The 19,698-nt window shown below is 51.6% G+C and overlaps 1 protein-coding gene across 6 annotated transcripts in view; it reads right to left on the reverse strand.

Moving 5' to 3' along the window:
* ZBTB46 (zinc finger and BTB domain containing 46) overlaps positions 1-19,698 on the reverse strand; it is a 51,611-nt gene that overhangs the window by 7,788 nt on the left and 24,125 nt on the right. For 3 of the 6 annotated variants that reach the window (XM_086332890.1, XM_086332889.1, XM_086332891.1), the window contains exon 3: positions 9,806-10,090. The exons of 1 other annotated variant lie outside the window; for it this stretch is intronic. In XM_086332890.1, coding sequence (XP_086189016.1) covers positions 9,806-10,090 — 285 coding nt within the window. Of the gene's footprint in view, positions 1-6,105; positions 6,230-9,805; positions 10,091-19,698 lie in introns of all 6 variants that reach the window. 2 more of the 6 variants (XR_015139276.1, XR_015139275.1) reach the window with 1 other exon arrangement.

Genomic DNA, 19,698 nt, shown 5'->3' on the forward strand with positions numbered 1-19,698 from the left:
TGCGCCTGCTGTCAGGCCCTGTGTGCACCAGGGGCCAAGGCCATGGTCCATACTGGCTCAGAGGGCCAAGGCTACTCTCTGTACACGCGACACAGACCGTGGTTACCACTGTTAGCAGTACTGCTCCCGGCAAAGCTGTAGGCCCGGGTCTCAGACGCAGGCACAACCAGAGCATTCGGCAGCTCTTGGACCCTAGAGGAAGCAGCCCTTCCTGAGCAGGGCTCCAGCCCCACACGGAGGGCCATTGGACAGGTGGGTCCAGGTGAGGGTCCAAGATAGGACAGAGGGGAGGGCACCCAGCCTGGCACATCTGGACAGGCCACACCTGGCAGCTCCCAAGGAGGAAAACCTCCCACTCCATATCTCTCTTCCCATCTGAGCACCAGGCCCAGCCTAACCCACCCCTCGATGAGGCAGTAGCAACACAGCCACCCACATGGGCCTCTGGGCTATTTGGTGCCCAGCACCAAACCAGTTTTCACATTGCATGGAACACAGCAAGTGGGCTACCTGCTCTGAGATGGAAAAGGAGCGCGAGGAGACAGCTTTTAGGTTGTTTTATTTCAAATAACCTGAGTTATTTTAGACTTTCTATTCTGCTTCTATAAACATAAAAATTAAAATTTGAGTTATTCATTCTAGCTTGCATTTAACAATCCAGACCTACATGTTAGAAAAAATACTTATCTCTGTACACAAGTGCTGTATTTTTCCCCTAGAAAAACAATTTAGTTGCACAAACATGTGACCCCCATCCCCAGGCACACTGAACCTACCCACGATGATGCATTTTGTGGTTTCTTAACCTATTAGTTGCCTGCTAATATAAATGTCAACAATCTGGGCATCTTAAAGCATCAGACACCTGTTGTTTCTATCTTGGAGGACAGATGCCTGAGGTCAAGGTGTCGCTGGGCTGCACTCCCTCCCAAGGCTCCAGGGGAGGGTCCTTCCTGCCTCTTCCAGCTTCTGGGGCTCCAGTTCTCTGGGCTTGCAGCACCTCCCTCCCGTCTCTGCTTCCGTCTTCTTGTAGCAGCTCCTCTGTGTCTGTCTCCTCATCTGTCTCTTATAAGGACACTGGTCACTGGATTTAGGACCAACTGGATATTCCACGGAGAGCTTATCTTAAAATCCTTAATTAAGTCTGGAAGACCTTTTCCCAAATAGGGTCACATTCACAGATCCCAGGAATTAGGACATGCACGTGTCTTTGTGGGGGGCACCATGAAACCCACTACTTTCATGAACACTGCTGAGAAAAATGTTCATTGACTGCTGTAATTAAAATAACTGTACAGGAAAGAAGCTAACACTTTCGTAACTTGTAGTTTACAGCCTATGTATCTTAGAACACCTTTATACATCATGGAGTTTGATTCTCATAAATACCAATAAAGTCTTAAAAATGCAAACAGTGAAAACGTAATTGAAATAAATGAAAAAACACAGATAGCATCAAATTGAAACAGACACTCTCTACCAATCCACCCTGAAAACAGAGCCCTTTTGCCTGGAATTAAGTGGACAAGGCGAATGGCAAGCTTGAAAATGAGGAAGCGAGGTCAGAACTTGGCACCAGATTATCTAAAGTATGAAGTTCAATAACACGGGGCTACAGTTTTGCAGAAATGTATCTACAAAAGTACCACTCAGTGAAGCAGTGTTAGAGGAAGCCACGTCTCCGCTCAGCCCTGCAGAGAATCAGACTTGCGGTAAACTCACTGACCAGGAAACATTCCAGAACCATTTCAGATATCGAACTCGCGCCCCCTGCATTGGAAGTGCAGTGTCTTAACCACTGCACCACCAGGGAAGTGCCCAGATCCACATATTGAGAACTCCACCCACCTCAGCTTCCCCATCAGAGTCTGCTCAGACCCTCGTCCACGGCCTCTTTGCCTATCCCTCTTGCCTGCTGCCAGGCTGGGCATCTGCTCTCTCCTCTTCTGATCTCCAATGACTGTGTTAATCCCTCCCCCAATTTCTGTATTCTGCAGCATCTGGGGCCTGTGACTTGGCCTGGGCTGCCCTCCTCGTGAGGGAGGGATTTCAAGAGAAGGTAAATAAACTGCCCGTGAGCACAGCTTTCATACCGACCACCCCAGAGCCACCCCCGTTCTCCTCTACCAGCTCTCAAATTTGGGTCATGGTCCCCTCCATGATCACCCCATGGCCAGACCAGGGATGGCTCTATGTCCCAGCATTGCCGATTTGGTTCAGAGCAGCCAGTCTAAGCCTGCTCCCTCCACCCACCGACGGCCCTGGGGCATCCTAAAATGCTCTGTTTGATATACTGTTTTTTCAGGAAATTTGCCCATTTCCTCCAACTTGTCAAATGTATTAGCACAAAATTGTTCACGATGTTCCCTTATTATCATTCTAACATCTTTAGTATCTTAGTAATGATTTTTTTATACCTATTATTGACAATCAGCTTTCCTCTCTTCTTACTGATCACCGTGATAGGAGTTTGTTTTACTAATCTTTCAATGTATTGGTGTTTGGATTGGTTCATTTTTCTGTTGTCCATCTGCTTTTTATTTCATTGACATCTGCTCTCTGTTTCACTCCCTCTGCTTTCTGTGGGTTTAATTTTCTATTCTTTTCTCCCTCCTGACTTCTCAAATTAAACTTACTTTATTTTTTAATAAGTGCAAGAGCTATAAATTTCCCTTAAATAGGACTTTAGATGTAACCTACACGTTTTGATGTGTCATATTTTCATTATCATTCAGTTCAAAATATTTTGTAATTTCCATTGTGACTTACTCTAGTATCTTTCTGCTGCTGATTTTTAAAATTTAACTTCACTGAGATTAGAGCACACACTCTGTATGAGTTCACTGTTTAACATTTGCTTAGATTTCCATTACATTCCTGCTTGGTCTATTTGTAAATGTTTCCTGTGCACTTGGAAAGTTTATGCACTTGTTTGGTGTGATGTATGACTTGGTTGACCATGTTGTTACAAGCCAATACTTCTCTGAACAAAGATGCAAAACTCCTGAACAAAATAGCAAGCTGAGTCCAACATATAGGAAAAGAGCAGCATCTTGTGACTCAGTGGGTTTATTCCAGGTTAATATTTGAAAATTGTGTTCAAATCTTCTCCATCCTTGCTGATATTCTGTCTGCTGATCTATCAATTACCGAGGAAATCTGTTAAAAATCCCCGCTCTAACTGTGGACTTCTTTCTTCCTCCTTTCAAAGCTGTCAGCTTTCACTCCATATATCTAAAACCCCAACCTGTACATCCAATATTCACATTTCCCTCTGAACTGACTCTCTTGTCCTGTGTAGCAGCCTCTGGAGCAACACCCTTCCGCATTTCACTTTGTTTGATACCGATAAACCTTTTTAGGCTGGTGTTTCCTTGGTTTCTCTTTTTTATCTTTTTGTTGTTGTTCAGTCACTCAGTTGTGTTCAACTCTTTGCAATGCCAGGGACTGCAGCAAGCCAGGCTCCTCTGTCCTCTCTATCTCCTGGAGTTTGCTCAAACTCATGTCCATTGAGTTGGTGATGCCATTCAACCATCTCATACTGTCTCCCCCCTCTCCTCCTGCCCTCAATCTTTTCCAGCATCAGGGTCTTTTCCAATGAATCGGCTCTTCACATCAGATGGCCAAAGTATTGGCGCTTCAGCTTCAGTATCAGTCCTTCCAATGAATATTCAGGGCTAATTTCCTTTAAGATTGACTGGTCTGATCTCCTTGCAGTCCAAGGGACTCTCAGGAGTCTCATCCAGCACCACAATTCAAAAGCATCAATTCTTCGGTGCTCAGCCTTCTTTAAATTCTTTGCTTTAAACCTTTCTGTGTTCTTATCTGTAACACATGTTATCTACAAACAACAGATTTTCTTTGAAAAGCAGGCTGGTAATCCTTTCTTTTTCCCCGTAGTGTTCAATATGTTGGTAATAACAGGACTATTGGTGTATCTGGGTGCTGTTTGCATCTTGCTACGTATGTTCGATTTGTCCTTTTATGCTTTTTGTTGCTTTAACCTTCCCTGCTTACCATTTTTTGAAATCAATCAAGTACTATTCCACTTTTCTCTTCATAAGTCTTTGAGCTTTACACGATGATTTTTGTCAGTGTTTGCTGAGACTTCGTAGAGAAGGCGAGACTCATTCAGACCCCACAGTTGCCCACCCTCCCACCATTTGAGCTGTTCATGCAACGTGTTACTCTGCTACTTGAGTCAAAAATCCCACAAAGAGCCATAAACTTTGCTTTAAATGCTCACAGTCTTTGTACAGAGGCTGTTCTCCAGTCTTTCCTGTTGGGTGACAGTGCAGCCCCTGCTTTCTGTTTCTCTGGCAGACGTTGTCTTCATGTGGCCCTGGTCTGTGAGGGGTACATCTGCTGGCTATAGGATTCTGGTCTCGGAGTTTCTGCAGCGCCCTAGAGACTAGCGGCATTGTTTCTGTTGCAAAGTCAGACATCAGTCTTGATGTTGTTCCTTTTAATGTTCTCGTTTCTCAGGCTGCTTCCAAGGTTTCTATTTTTGTCTTTGGTTTTCAATAGTATGACAGCAGTGTGCCCAGTTTGGGTGTTTGGTGGTTGTTTTATTTTGGTGTCGTTCTGCTTTGGTTCCCTGAGCTTCCTGAATCTGTGGAAGGATGTCTTCCATCATCAGTTTGGGAACATTCTCTGTTGTCTCTCCTGACACTGCTCCACTCTGTTTTCTCTCCTCTGGGCCCCAGTGCACATGCACTGGACATTCTCACTGTTCCTCAGTGTGTCTTTGCTTGTCCCCATGCTTTTTCCCCAAGTTTAAGCTGGATCCTGTCCATCACTATCTTCCAGTCCCATGCCCTGTCTCGGGTGGTACTGACTGCTCTACACTACTCACGCATCCTCAACCTTACACTTTGTATTTTCAGTTCCAGCAGATTCACTGGATTCTTTTCTACAGATTTTTCTGTCCCTCAAGGACTGCAGCCTTCAAGTCCCACCTGCTCTGATGACTCCCCAGGATGTGTGTGTGTGTGTGTGTGTGTGTGTGTGTGTGTGTGTGTGTGTCTATGTGTGGCTCTGCCATCACCACTGGCCACCTGGACCCAATGCCAGGCTGCCTGCATCAGAGAGGCCCACACCCAGGTCCACCCCCATGTACCAAATGCCTGTTCCAGTCTGGCAGCCTCAAAACCCATCATCCACAGGTGTCCATCTCTTGGGGCTCCTTATCTGACTTCAGGGTGGAGCCCTAGGCAAGTCCACCCAGGCTGTGAAAGTGCTCCTGGCCATACAATGAGCCAAAAGGACACCCCGGTCATCCTGGCTAGGCCGGTAGAGCCTGTGGAAACCTCAAGCCCCAGCTGGAATCACCTCCGGAGGGGCCAGTCCCTCAGCCCAGGCCTCTAGGTCCGGGGGTGTTGACCTAGGAGAGACAGATGAGTTATGGGCCATGAGGACGTGGCCGACTTGGGGAGACAGTAGCACAGAGGCGTGTACCTGCTCACCGGGTCCCCGACCAGCCACCACAGGATGACCATCACACTTCCAGAAAGGAAGCCTGAGCGGACATGCGAAAAATCCACATCAGCACAACACCAGCTCCTCCCACTGAAACATCCTGGTTTCAAATGCACAGAAATAGCATTTGATTTATTTCAAATTACAAAACATGTGCTTAAACTCTCCCTCCTTGAAGATTTTTTCTTCAGGGAAATACCGGAACCTAACAGACCTGTCTTTAAATAACTACCTGAGACATAGGAAGTGGGTCTCAGACGCCTGGTAACAGACACACAGCAGCCAGCACCGCAGCAAAACCCGCTTGAGACCAACCAGCACTGCTCAGGGCTTTTAACCCACTGCTGTAGGAGTCTGTACACTGGAGAAAATTGCCCCTTAGAAGCATTGTAATTTGAATATCAAAGCTGATTTAATGTCACAAATGTTGCAACTATTACTGCAAAGCCGACATCTGCATCACCCTGAGTGACACGGGGCCGAGGGGATTGTGGGGCAGAGGGTGGATGGAAAGCAGCCACAACCACATAGGCTCACCCAGGACATGCTGCATGTGGGTTCTGGGCACTGGGCCCATGGGGATGTGCCCAGTGGACAGGCATCTGGCCGGCAGCCCTCGCGTCTTACCTGGGCTGGGGAGGCGGCCGGCTCCCTGGGCTCCGTCTGGCCGGTCACCAGAGCGGGCATCCGGGGCTCTGAGTGCAGGAGGGCGAAGGGGCCGGAGGGAGGTGACTTGGGCTGGTGCCAGGTCCTGGGGACACAGGAAAGGAGTCTCACCCGCGTGAACGGACACCAGCTGGCAGGCCGTGGAGAGTTCGGGGAGTGTTGTCCTTGGCCATCCTGCAGTGAGCCACACGCTGCCATGTCATGAGGCCTGGGTCTCACTGGACGAGGTTTCTATCTGCTCACCACTCCCAAGCACCTGGGTCTCCGCATGTGCCTTGTCTGGGGGGTGGTCTGGCTACGACGGGGTATTCTATCCAGAAAGTCAGAACCCGCGGCAAGGATACACCACATGCCCAACATTGCCTGGAGCGAGGCTCTTCTAGAAAGTCCTTCTAGGTGTGTGAACCTAGCTATTTACCTATAAGGGTGGTAATACCTAAGTCAAATGCCCTTTCATACATAGGAGAGTGTTTAAGGTCCCATATTAAGCCAGACTCAAGTGAAGGTCCTTAATTCATGTAAATACCAGAAGGAAATATTCTTTAAACCACAGTCAGAACAAAACCCAGCTGCTTCCCTGACCGACACCAGGGGCAGTGCACGGAGAAATGTGGGCGGGGCGCCTGTGGCTGGCCGTCCAGGGTAGACCCCGCCTGCTGCCAACCCAGGTCTGCATTCTCTCCTGTAGGAGCACATCCTTCCATAGAGACAGGACAGCACCGCCACCACTGTGAGGAGATAGACACTCGTGTGTTCCCAGTAGCCACGACGGCGACATGCACAGGACGTCGGGGTTTCTAGCAGGTTGGGGACGCATCGCCCTTGGGCCTCGGCCTCCAGTGACCAGAGCAGCTGCTTCATCTCCAGTTCGTTCCCGAGAAATAAAGGTTACTTGTGTTCTCATGGCATTTTTCAAAGTCCCTCCCGGATCAACACACACCCACAAACACAGCTCAGGAAACAGCACGTTTGGCACCACAGAGGTGCTTGCCATGGTTTCTATTCAGTGAACAGAGACTTTTAACCAATGGGATGTCAGCCTCCTACTGCAAACATAATAAAAGCAAAAAAAAAAAAAAAAATCAACTTAAACTGAAGCAAAATGAAAAGTACACAAGTCCTCTAGCAGAGAAATCAGTTAAACAGTGGAGATCCACCAACGAAACCATCTGTGGAGCTTAACTGCCAAGCCAGATGTGATCAGGTCTGGGAGAACAACTGAACTCAGTTTTCTTGGAGGCTCCAGAACTGTCCAGAAAGGGCCTTCAGTCACTGCTAGGCATCGCCTGCAGATCTGATGGTTCTCTTAATTAAACATGTGCTGATACCACCCCTTCCTTCTGCAACACTGCGTGTCCAGCAGGCCACACTGACCACAGGGCTCCCCTCTGGAGACTGGGACAACCTGACAGGGCCCAGGAGTCCCACTCAGCACACCGCATACCATGGAGCCACCCTTGTCAGACACCATGATGAAGACGTGCCCTCCCCCAGCTGCTCCAGCCATGAGCTACGGCTGCTGGGATGTCAGCCCAACAAATCCCCCAACATCACAGAAGGCTTAGGCCCAGAAAAATCTCATTAACAAGCACCTCGAGGAGCCTAGGGGTTAGAGTCGGGAAAGAGACCCTACAGCCCCCTCATACCAGACCAGGAATGAGGGACTCCCAGCACCGCGGCACAGGGCCCCATCTTCCTTCTGGGCCTCCCTGGATGAAGCATGGTGGCCTCTGTGTGTCTCTGCATTGCTATCAGTGGTGCCCAGTGTGAAGCCATGCTTCCCTTCCAATGTGTTTTTAGGTCCACAGCGCACACGCCATCCCATGCTGCCCAGGGTGGTGGTCTCCGGGGGCTCAGGCCCGTGCTGGGTGGCACCCTGGAGGGACTCTCCATCTGAACAGGGGACAGGCCCGTCCCTCCTGTGACCACATGGTTCAGCACAGAGGGGCTGCCCCCACCTCCTGGGGCCTCTGACACACGAGGTTCACACACCAACTAGGAGAACCCCAAAAAAGCCAGAACAAATGTACTGCCCTGCAGGGGATGCCCCCACCTCCCCACACCCTACCCCAAGCTGCTCCTGCCACGGCACCCACAAAGCTGCCAGCTATCCTTTCAGCTCCTGTGGACTTGCCAACTCTAAACCCCAGATGCTGCAAACGCCCTGGGACCACTTCCTCAACTACCGGTTTTTGCCAACACATTCAAGGTTTGACCTGAGCGGGGAAATGGACTGACGTTGGGGAGTGTTTGTCAGACTGACTTGGTTTATGCGTCCATGTTTTATATTCACAACAGCTGTATAAGTGACACTATTCCCATTTCTCAGATGCAAAGAAGTGAGACCTAAACATATTTTCAAAAGTGTGTTCATCAGCCTTGGGGGATTCAGCCCTGGGTCTGACTTCACAGCCAGGTTCTTCGACAGCCCCAACAACTACCTTCCTCGGACTCTGGCAGGAGAAGCAATGAGAATGGGCACGCTGCTCTCCACATCGGTCTTTATTAGGCACAAGCAATTTCCATCACAGATACTCAGGATATTTTGGTGCCCGTGAAAGCAAAGTTGTGAAGATATTGTTTTTAAAATTAGAGTGAAAATTAAAGACACTCCACTGATGCCCAAAACCAGCTGCAGCTTTTCCTTTGCTTCTTTCAGTGGTGCTCAGGGACCACGCATGGCCCCGCCAGCCACACACACTTGGACTGTAGGACCCTGGACCGGCCCCTTGCCCACACCCTCTGCATTCAGCACTGCCCTTTCTGGGGTGTGTCATCCTGCCCCGAAAAGGGAAACAGGGCCACACCTGGCTCTTCCTCACAGACACCAACCTACCAGGGTGGCTGGAGACATAGTCACGGTCCCCTGCGCACCCAGGACAGGGGATGTTCAGAGCACCTGAGCCTAGGGGAAGCAGCTCCCGCCCAGGCTGACACCCCCCTCGGGGGCTCAGCCAGCACCGCTGTACCTTATGGGCTTCTTGGGTCACTCCGTCATTTGCTTCCGAGCAACTGGAATTCAGCAGGAGACATTTAAGGTGTAAGCACAACACCCAAATCCTTTCCACATCTGAGGCGGGGGCAGCAGCACTGCCCGGAGAAAGGGGATCCGCACGCTGGCCACGCCCCAGGCTGGACGAGGCGGTGCCGGCGGGGCGTGGCCAGCAGAGGGAGCCAGAGTTCGGCCGTCCGGAGACCGCCCTGGCACCCGTCCTCGGCCAGGCACAGCGGTGCACTTGTCAGCTGATCAGGGTTTAGGGTTAGATGCCTGATTTCAGGGCTTCCCAGGCGGCGCAAGTGGTAAAGAACCCGCTTGCCAATTCAGGAGACATAAGAGATACGGGTTCAATCCCTGGCATGGCAACTCACTCCGGTATCCTTGCCTGGAGAATCCCATGGACAGAGGAGTCTGGCGGGCTACGGTCCACCGGGTCACAAAGAGTCGGACACGACTGAAGCAACTTAGCAACCACGCACGCACGCCTCGACTTCAAGCATGAAACATTCGGAGAAGCACACGGCTGCTTCCCAGTGCCCCCGACAGCCCCCCATCGCAGGCCCCGTGACCCATCGCGACCCGCACGTTCGCACGGCACCCTCAGCACCGTATCATGGGCTGAGGCTTGTCATTCCCGCCGACTCTGGGCGCCGTGGCACTTACGGGACAGGGAATGGGCGCCCTTGGGCAGGTACTCCAGCAGCAGGGAGCTGTCTTCCCCGAGCACGTCCGCCTTCAGGGCCAGCAGGCTGTTCTTACTCATGAGCGCCGCCCGCAGGTTGGCCACGGCGGTAGCCTGATGTAACGCGTCGTCCTTCTCTGGGGTGAGGGGCGCGCCTAGGTAGCTGCCTTCTCCTCCCAGGAGCCCCTCGTCCACATGCGCGAGGAACTCTGGCCTCTCCCCTCGGCTGTCCGAGCTGCTGGCTTCAGCGATGGTCAAGTCCGCGTCTGGGGAGGAAGACACACGTTAGAGACCTTGCAGGCGACTCGAGGACCTTCGGAACAGCCAGCACGCAAACGTAGGAAAAGCTGGAGCCAGGAGCTTCCCGGCCCCCACCTGCTTGTCATCAAGTCTGATCCCGTCCTGCCATGAGGTCTCAGGGCAGCGGTGATGTCATAGCCAAGACTTCGGATGGGGTTCAACCCAGAACACGGCGGGTGGGGGAGGGGGGAGCCCACCCAGAATAAGGGGTGTGCTCTGAGTATCTGTGTACGTTCATCTCTCAGATAAGGGGCGACCTTCAAAATGGATCAAAGAGCCGAAAAGATACAACCCTTAGGAAAGCTCCAGCCTCAGAACTGGGCCACAGTCTCAGTGGTGACACCAAGGTGAGCACTGAAACAGATTAAACTGAACTTTGTCAAAATCAAACCTTCAGAGGCCTCCAAGGACACCGTCAGCAAAGTGTGAGGACAGATCAGGAGCAAATCCCTGCAAACTGTGCCCCGACATGAGATTCCACCCAGACTCTGCACAGGAACCTCAGAGCTCAGTAAGAAGACAGACACCCCAGTTTCAAAGATATTTGAACAGATACTTGTCCAGAGAAAATGCATAAACGGCCAATGGGGGTGCTCAATGTCATTTGTCATCAGGGAAATACAGCTCGGCACATGGAGGCCCCTCACTCCTACCGGTGCCCACGGGCGTGGGGTCCTGGAGCCCCCCGGGCTGCTGTAAGAATATAAAGTGATGTAGCCTCAGTGCAGGAGCTCAGGTCCTTAAAAAAGAGCGGCCTCATGGCCAACATTCCCATTGGCAGGAGGACGTCCATGCTCAGAATGACAGCACCCATCAGGGTCAAAGGTAGGGCAGCCCGAGTGCCTGCCTACATGTGAGGGACAAACAGGGCGTGGTCCATCCACGCAGTGGAACGTGATGGAGCATAAACAGGAGTGACGCTCTGGCACAGGCTACAAGGCAGATGAATCTCAACACGTTACATAGGGTGAAAGCGAAACAAACACTGTCCTCTGATTCTGCTCACGTGAAAAGAGGCAAACCCATGGAGAATGAAGGAGACTGGGAGTTGCCAGGGGCTGGGAGAGATGGGGGGATCTGGGGGTGACTGCAGGTGCCTCAAGACAGGCCGGTGCCAGATGGACCCCAGGGAGAGCTGCTGCCTGGCCAGGGCTCCCCAGGAACAAGTGGCTACTCGAGAAATCAAAATAGAAACAGGAAAGCTAGTTCCTTCCCGAGACAGAGGCAAGTAGGGGAGGAGGGATGGGCCAGCTTCTCCCACCCCTGCACTGTCCTGGGGGATGGCGCTGGAGGAAGACTGGGTCACCTCAAACGTGAAGCCGTGGGGCAGACACACAAGCTGGTCCTTGAAATGACAGGTCCCTCCTCAGACCCAGGAAGCAGGGGCCAAGTGGAAATCAGAGACTTGGACCAACTTGAGCATCACGCCCCTGATAGGGACATGGCCTCACGCACCTGGGAAGTGGGGGCAGCAGGCACCAGGCCGCACCACAGGGGACCTCCACCTGGATGGGTCTAGCCCAGGGATCCAGACACTCAGAGCCACTGTCCAGGGACCCTTCCAGCTACTGCCAACAGAGGTTTCTGAAGGATATTTTGGTTTTTTCAAACTATAAATCTTTTTTATATTTTTTTTGCCAGTTCTTCAATTTTATATCAGCACTGACTTTGCATTGCTAGCCACTAACTGTAGGGATTAAATAAATTGAAATGAAAGCTCTGTCTCCCTTAGCCTGGCTCCTGGAAAAGACTTAGGTGGTTCTTGTTCCTGGGGCTGGAAGGGCCAGGATCCAGGACTGACAGGGTGGTGGGAGCCTGCTTCCAGCTTGCAGACAGCCACCTCCCCGCTCTCCTTGCCCTGGCCAGTATGTGGAGGGCCTCTGATTACCCCAAGGACTTGCTTGCTGGCCCCACCTCCAAACATAAGGATTCAAGATATGGATTCTGGGGACAGAAACATTCAGCCCACAACAAGCTGAAAACTAAAAAAACACCAGATTTCAAAAACAAAATTTATTGAAATTATATTAACAATTTAAGTTCAAAAGCTTATTATAAAAGAAATCAAAATAAGCTGAGAGATTCCTGCCACATGTGAAAAGCTAAAGGCTGGGTTTTGGGGAAGGATGTCTGGCAAGTGAGACCTGCAATGAAACAGTGAATCGGCTTCCAGCTGCAGTGCAGTGGTTGGTGGGGGGGCGGGCGCAGGGCGGGAGGGGCTGGCGAGCTCTAGCCAGACACATCCCCGGGGTGACCACCCTAGGATGCTTGTGGTGAGCGGTGAGGGTCCACAGGGTGTAGGGCGACAGTGAAGGAGATTAAAGTCATCAATGGAGGATTTCTCTCACGAATGCTAAAGACTCAGAAAAGGCACCACCACCGGCCCAGGAACGCAGTCAGCCCACCTGTGGCGGCTCGATGACCTCACCTAGAGTCCTCACAGGAACACTGAAGAGCCCACAGCCCCTAGCAGTGTGACAGGTTGAGCAGAAACACCTACCTCCCAAGTCCTCCAGTCTTTCTGCCGGGCACCTACCCGGGACATCTCCTAATATAAGGACCAGGTGGCGCTAGTGGTAAAGAAGCCTCCTGTCAATGCAGGTTAGACATAAGAGACATGGGTTTGATCCCTGGTTTGGGAAGATCCCCTGGAGGAGGGCATGGCAACCCACTCCAGTATTCTTGCCTGGAGAATCCCATGGACAGAGGAGCCTGGTGGGCTACAGTCCATGGGGTCATAAAGAATTGGACAAGACTGAGCAACTTAGCATGCATGCAAGCACCATTCAGTGAAACATGGAAGGAATGGGTCTATTCTGAAGACAGGAGTCATGAAGGAGACCGGGGAGGACGAAGGGTCCCTGACTGTCCAACATCACCTCAACGGTCAGCTCATGGACAGCGCGGCCTAGGATGTATTGTTAAATTGAGAAAGCAGAGCAAAGTGCCCAGAAGGCAGCACGTGAAGCCTACCCTGGGTCCAGGTCCTGAGCCTCCTGCTGGGCAGATGGGCCAGGAGCCTGGCAAGGGGACAGGGGGCCGGAGGTGGAGGCTCAGGCCCAAGAAACGTGCTTATGCCTGCAGGGCTGAGCCAGACACCAGGAGGGAGAGCAGAGCCCCTTCCAGGCCCTTCTAGACCATAGCTGGATTTAAAAAAAAAAGGATTTAAGATGAGGTCAAAATGAAATTCTACAAACAGAACAGGAAGTTGAAAGCATTGTTTACACTGCAACAAATCCTTTCGTAGATAAAGAGTCTGATGTCACTTAAACCCTTGAAGCAGGCTCTTACTGTTATCAAAAAGCTAAAATCATCCCCAGTGCCCTGGGGGTGGAGGGTGGGGACCTGTCAGGAGCATGGCTTCTGTGGTAACTTGATATTCACCGGTTAGACTCAGAACACGTTTCATGCTGCTCTGAGGAGGATCCCAGCTGGAGCTGGTAGAGCTGGGGCGCCAGGCTTGGACCCGAGCTTCAGGGAAGGCCTCCAGCCCAAGCCACCGGCAACCATGCATGACAGGACTATCCCCAAGTGCCCTCCGGGCAGGGACATCTCCTGAGCGAGGATCTGAGGACCCTGGGAGTCCTTCCTTCAGCTGCTGGAGCTCCTCCACCAAGTGACGACCCTGGAAACTCCTCACCTCACATTTCTCCTCTGAAGAGCCTTTTGTGGCAAACTTAGACTAGGTGACTCAGAAAAAAGCCTTAAATGGTGACGTTAAAAAACTGACAAGCCAGGAGCCAGGCACGTGATGGCCGCCTGGGCTTGGCTGTTAGTCGTGGGTGGTGGACCCCGTCCGGGCCACCTGGTGACACCCCAGCACCGTTCTTGGACACAGCAGCCCACAGCGGCACTGCCCGGAGCTGGACAGGGAGACCAGCCGCCAAGACGAGGGACAGAGAGTGTCCAGCCTTTTCACACACCTGTGACAGCAGGAAATGTCCCCATGCCAGCCCCTGGGCCAGCAGAAAGCCACTCAGGGCTTCTTCCCCAGCCAAGCTCTCTCTGATAAACAAGGCAACCAGGACAGAAAATATCAACATTTAACTGTAAAAGGCCAAGTGTTAAAAGTAAAGATGGATTCAAGAGCAGAAGACAGGGGCAGGGTTGTTCCTTCTTCCTATAAGTGATATACTATAAGAGTTGGAAATTTTCACTCAACCTTTAGCTGAAACAGAAAAGAGATCATAATTAAAACAAGCAGAATTTCTAGACAATTAAATTAGATGATGCAGTATGAATTGCAAAGGACCTCTACGTATATATCTATACACATAGACACATATAAACATATACGTACATATGTGTAAAGTGTTGTCACTACCAACTACCTCTCATTGGTGTGTGGTTTAACTTCCCACATAATGGAATACTGTATCCTGTTTAAAAAAAGATAAGGAAGGTCTTTGTGCACTGATGCTGCAAATCTAGCAATAATAAAATAAGTACAATGTGTGTACAATATGCTACTTCCAATGTACATAGGAAAAAATAATATATTCGTTTCTTTTTCATTCACAAATTCTTGAAAAACCCAAGAATAACTAACAGTGATTTCTGATCTGATAGGTTGGCATCCAGGCAGATGAATGTCAAGGACAGCTGGAAGATATTCATGATATACATTTTTATACTTTTTGGTTTTTGAATCACTCCATTAAATTAGAAAATAAGAAACATCTTTTGAAAGACAGTGCTGAAAATATATGGACATAATACCAATAAAGATACCGCAAAAAAAAAAAATGATGAAGCAGAGGGCACATGTCCAGGGCCTGGGGTGGGGGCAGGGCCACCCCGCCACTGGGGCCTGGGCGCACAGCCGGCGTTCGGTTGCTAAGATTTCCCCAAATCTCATGCTCCACGATTCTCAGAGCTGCTACCCAGCTGCCTGTCACAGCCCTTCTGTAGATGCCCAGCCCCACCCAGCCCAACCCGCCACCTCTTGTCCAGGGAACAGGCGCCTGCATCCGCGGCTGTGCACACAGCAACGCGGCAGAACCTTCAGGACAAGTGAAAAGGCCTCCGCAGAGCGGAGACCAGGCCTTACAGCTTAAACCAGACCTCAGTCCTAACACTCGCTAGATCTCATGAACAATATAAACATAAAGTTAAAAAAACTAATTATGCACCTTGTCCAAAATTTACATTCTTACTTTATGTGTCTAAGGTGTATTATTTCTTAAGTGTCATGCTTTTTATCCATGTTAAAATCAAGTTACTTCATTTTCTATCACTATCCAAAAGTTTCACTTCATAAAAGAAACTCTCTTTAATTAAAAAAAAACAAAACCCTATATAGTCAGCAAGGTAGTTCCATGGGCAGATGATATCAGAACAGCTGGACACCACATGGAGAAGGTGACCGTGAAGGCTAATCCATCACACCCCAGGCCAGTGGTCACACTCAATCCTCCGGGAAAACCACAGGAGAAATCTTTGTGACCTGAGGCAGAGGTTCCTTGGATTAGACCCAAATAGCATGAACAACAGAAAAACAACAAAAAAAATTCACACACCAGACTTCATCAAAATTTAAAATGTGTGCGTGTGTGCTCAGTCGCTAAGTCACGTTGTACCTTGAAACCCTGCGGCCTTCCAGGCTCCTCTGTCCATGGGATTCTCCAGGCAAGAATACTAGAATGGGTAGCCATTCCTTTCTCCAGGGAATCTTCCTGACCCAGGGGTCGAACCCAAGTCTTATGTTCTCCTGCATTGCAGGCAGGTTCTTTACCACTAGCACCACCTGGGAAGCCCCTTTTCAAATACGTACGCTTTTCAAAAGACACTGTTACCGGAAAACACGAGTCAGAGACTGAGAGAATGTTTTCAGAACGCATGCCTAACAAGCAAACAGACACCTGGAGGACAGTCCGCTCAGCCAAAATGCTTCCCCAGGAGGAGGGTTGATGTCAACTCGGATGCTCATCTTTGGGGTGGGACTGCGGCCAGTGGGATCCCCGGAGTGCAGCGTGCTGGATGGCCCAGTGCTCAGACCTGCCACCAGGCACCGCCCTGAGCAGATACCCCTCAAAGGCAGACGGGGAGGCTAGTAAACCCTGAGAAGACTTCTCACCCTGAGAAGATGAAACCATGAGGAGTCACCCCCACACCCTCCAGAATGGCTAAGGTTTAAACACGAACCCAAACCACTGCCTGAGTGACACTGGCACAAATGTGCCTCACACCACTACCTGGTTCCTCGCACACACACCACCTGACAGCCCAGTCCGGGAGGCATCAAGGCAAATCACACCAAGACTCGTCCTGGGACGTTCAAGGCAGCTTGAGCATCATAGCCGGAAACCACACAAACAACTACATGTCCATCGGCAGTTGTGTTACAGCTGAGAACAGAACACCGCTTGGCAGTGAGAGAATCATCTGAGGACTCTCATGGAGGCTGGAGCAAACTCTGAGAACAGGTTGGCAACCACCTGGACAGACCAGAGGTTCCCTAGGCTACGGAGGGAAGCAGCCCAGGATCCTCCGGCAGTGACTGAGCAGGACCAGGTCAGTGAACGGGTCACCGTGTGACATGCTCGCTTGTAGCCCCCAGGCTGGCATGAGATGGGTGGAAGGGTCCAGAGGCTGAGGGGATGTTTTGTCATCAAAAGGCACGTGAAAGGTGTGGGTCCCAGCCTCAGAAATGCGGGCTCTGGTGAGAAGCTGGCTGAGAACGCTGAGCTGAGGCCCTGCTGTCTGCTGCTCCCTCTGAAATGTGCAAACGAGGTGAGATTGGATGATCAGACAGATAAACATGTAAACACAGCAAAACATTAGCAGATAGAGAATCTCAGGTGGCAGGTGGGCTCACGGTCCGTTTTTTCAACTTTTCTCTGAGTGTGAATGTCTCCCCAGTGAAATGGCCAGGAGAGAGACAATAAACTATTCAAACCTTACAGTTAGAATCTGTGTAGCTCACTGAATGTATACCATCACTGAAACAATAGGAAAGGGGTGGTGGTTTTCTTCAAACACCTTGGTATTATTTGTCCCCCAACTGTCCCCAGGTGACTGGGGACTCACCTCCAAGACAGTGAATGTGTCGCCTCATATGGCAAAAGGGACTTTTCAGGTCCTTGAGATGGGAGATCACCCTGACCCTCCCTGTCCACACAAGCGTCCATCTCAGAGGAAGAGGGAGGCGGAAGGGCCAGAGCTAGTGAAGGGGACACGGCACCAGAGCTGAGATCTGAGGGATATGGGGCCCCGAGCCAAGGGTCGAGGAGCCTTTGGAAGCTGGCAAAGGCTGGGATTCACCCCTGAGCCCAGAAGCCAGCCCTGGGGACCCACGGTTGCCGTGTGAGGGCGAGAGAGGCTATGGTGGGGCTGTTTCCACCACTAAGTCCATGGTCAGTTGTCACAGCAGCAGCAGGGAGCAGCCCCTCAGAAACACCTCGAGGTCGACTTCAAACACACAGGCACCAGCACCGAGGGTGGCAGCAGAGGGTCCCTCATGTCCCTCTGGTCAGGACAGGGCCCACGGCTCAGGAAGGGCCCCCACCACGGGCTCCACCAACAGCAGACTGATCAGGAGAAACCAGCACCCAGAGATCTGGGGAGGGGTCCCCAGGACAGGTGTGGGGGTGGGCATGGGGGTGTCTGGGTGTGGGTGTGGGGATGTCTGAGGCTGTGGGGGATGTATGGCGGGGTGGTGTAGAGGTGGCTGGGGGTGGTGTAAGGGCGTCTAAGGGGGTGTGGGGGTATCTGGGTGTGAGTGTGGGGGGTCTTGAGGGCTGGGTGTGGGGATGTCTGGGACTGTGGGGAGTGTCTGGGGGGTGGTATAAGGGTGTCTAAGGGGGTGTGGAAGTGTCTGGTTGTGAGTGTGGAGGTGTCTGCGGGCTAGGTGTGGGTGTGTCTAGGGCTGTGGGGGGTGTCTGCAGGGTGGTGTAGGGGTGTCTGGGGGTGGTATGGGGTGTCTGCAGAGGTGTGGGGGTCTCTGGGGTGGGTATGGGGGTATCTGGGGGGCAGTCAGGCCTCTGCCAGCTGAACAGCTGTGATACGGCCTTTCTGATGTGTATGTTCTGCTTCTGTTTTTAAAAAATTTGAAAAAAGCAGTAGCATAAAAGTTTTCAAATGAACAGTTAAAAAAAATAACATTCACAACTCCTTTTAAAATCTTCATTTAAATCTAAGCTTCCAAGCTGTGCCTTTAAGTGCATATATATAAACGCACATATACACCACTGGGCATTTCAACACAACCAGAGCCCCTTTGTCTCCAGGATCGGGGGGGCGAGGGCAGTGGGCTCAGACCCCACCCTGTTGGCACCTAGGGGCATCCCCATCACAGTGTCCAAATACCAGAAGAAAACACACACATGGTTAAGAGGACAAAACGCCTCAAGTTCAAATCAAAACAGGACTCATCAAGATGGCAGAAAAGGCAGGTGGCCTTCCTGTCAGGTCAGCAGTGGTGCTGCCTGAGGGTGAGGTGACCTGAGAGCAGGGAGAGCAGAAACACACCCTTGGAAGCTCCCAGCCAGCGCCGGCTGTGGAGTGTCCCCAGCCCAACCCCCGCACGTCTGTCCCGAGTGGAACCTTGTGGGTCCCGAGAGGAACCTTGTGGGTCCCAAGAGGGACCACTGGCCTTGCTCACCTGTCACCCCCAGGGGCCCTGCCATGTCCTGATCACCCAGATCCAGACCCTGCAGCTCAGCTCTTCACGGGGGCAGCGGCCGCAGGGTGACCAGCCTCCACTTCCACATTTGGAAAGATGAGAAGCCTCAGGGCCTCCGTCTTCATGAACTTAATCTTCTAGAAAGTCCAAGAACTGCTGTTTTGGCAGAAACAAAGCTCTGTTGGCCTCTCAGTAAAGCCATGCCCACGGTGATGAAGGCTTAAGTCCAGGTGGTAACTCAGAAGTGTGGCCTTGGGCCAGGGTGAGCCAGCCAGTGAGGCACAGGCCAGGGGTCTCATGGCCGAGCCCTGCCCCACTCGGGCCCCCTCCACAGTGCCCCCGCTCTGCTGGGTCAGCACTGGGTCCCCCAACTCCCTTCTCAGCAGCACGTCTTCCCCTACGTTCCCAACTGAATGACCTGACGAAGCCCACTGCTGAGGTATCCAGGCACCAGCAGCCCCTGACCACGGCTCTGAGGTCGAGCAGATGGATTCCAAGCAATTCTGCTCATTCCTGCAGGGAAAACCTCTGGGGGCCCAGCCAAGGGAGAGGCCACTGGCTTGGAGTTCCGAGGGGCTAAGAAGCGACCCCTCTGACCTGGTCAGGGCAGGCCGGGCCCTGGTCCCAAGCATCTGCTCCCACCCTGAGCTGGATAGCAGCCCTGGGCTCAGAGCAGCCGCGACAACCTTGGGAGGCCACCTGCACCCCTGAACCTGCTCTGCAGTTCTGACGCGCCCTTCACAATCCCGGGATACCAGGTCCACCCTTACCGAGGTCCAGACAGGAAGGAGTCCCTCACAAGACCTACACACTTTACTTCAGCTTAGAACTTTGCATCTGCAGATCCTCTTGGGAACCAGTGTGGGATGTTGGGATGGGCTGGCCGGGCTCTCCTGGCACAACCTTTGAACTAGCAGCTATAAACCCACCACGCTGAAGGCTTACAGCCTG

The sequence above is a fragment of the Bos grunniens genome, chromosome 13, assembly GCF_055505025.1.
Source record: "Bos grunniens cultivar Pamir isolate PY7600 chromosome 13, Bosgru_T2T1.0, whole genome shotgun sequence".
Lineage (NCBI taxonomy): Eukaryota > Metazoa > Chordata > Mammalia > Artiodactyla > Bovidae > Bos > Bos grunniens.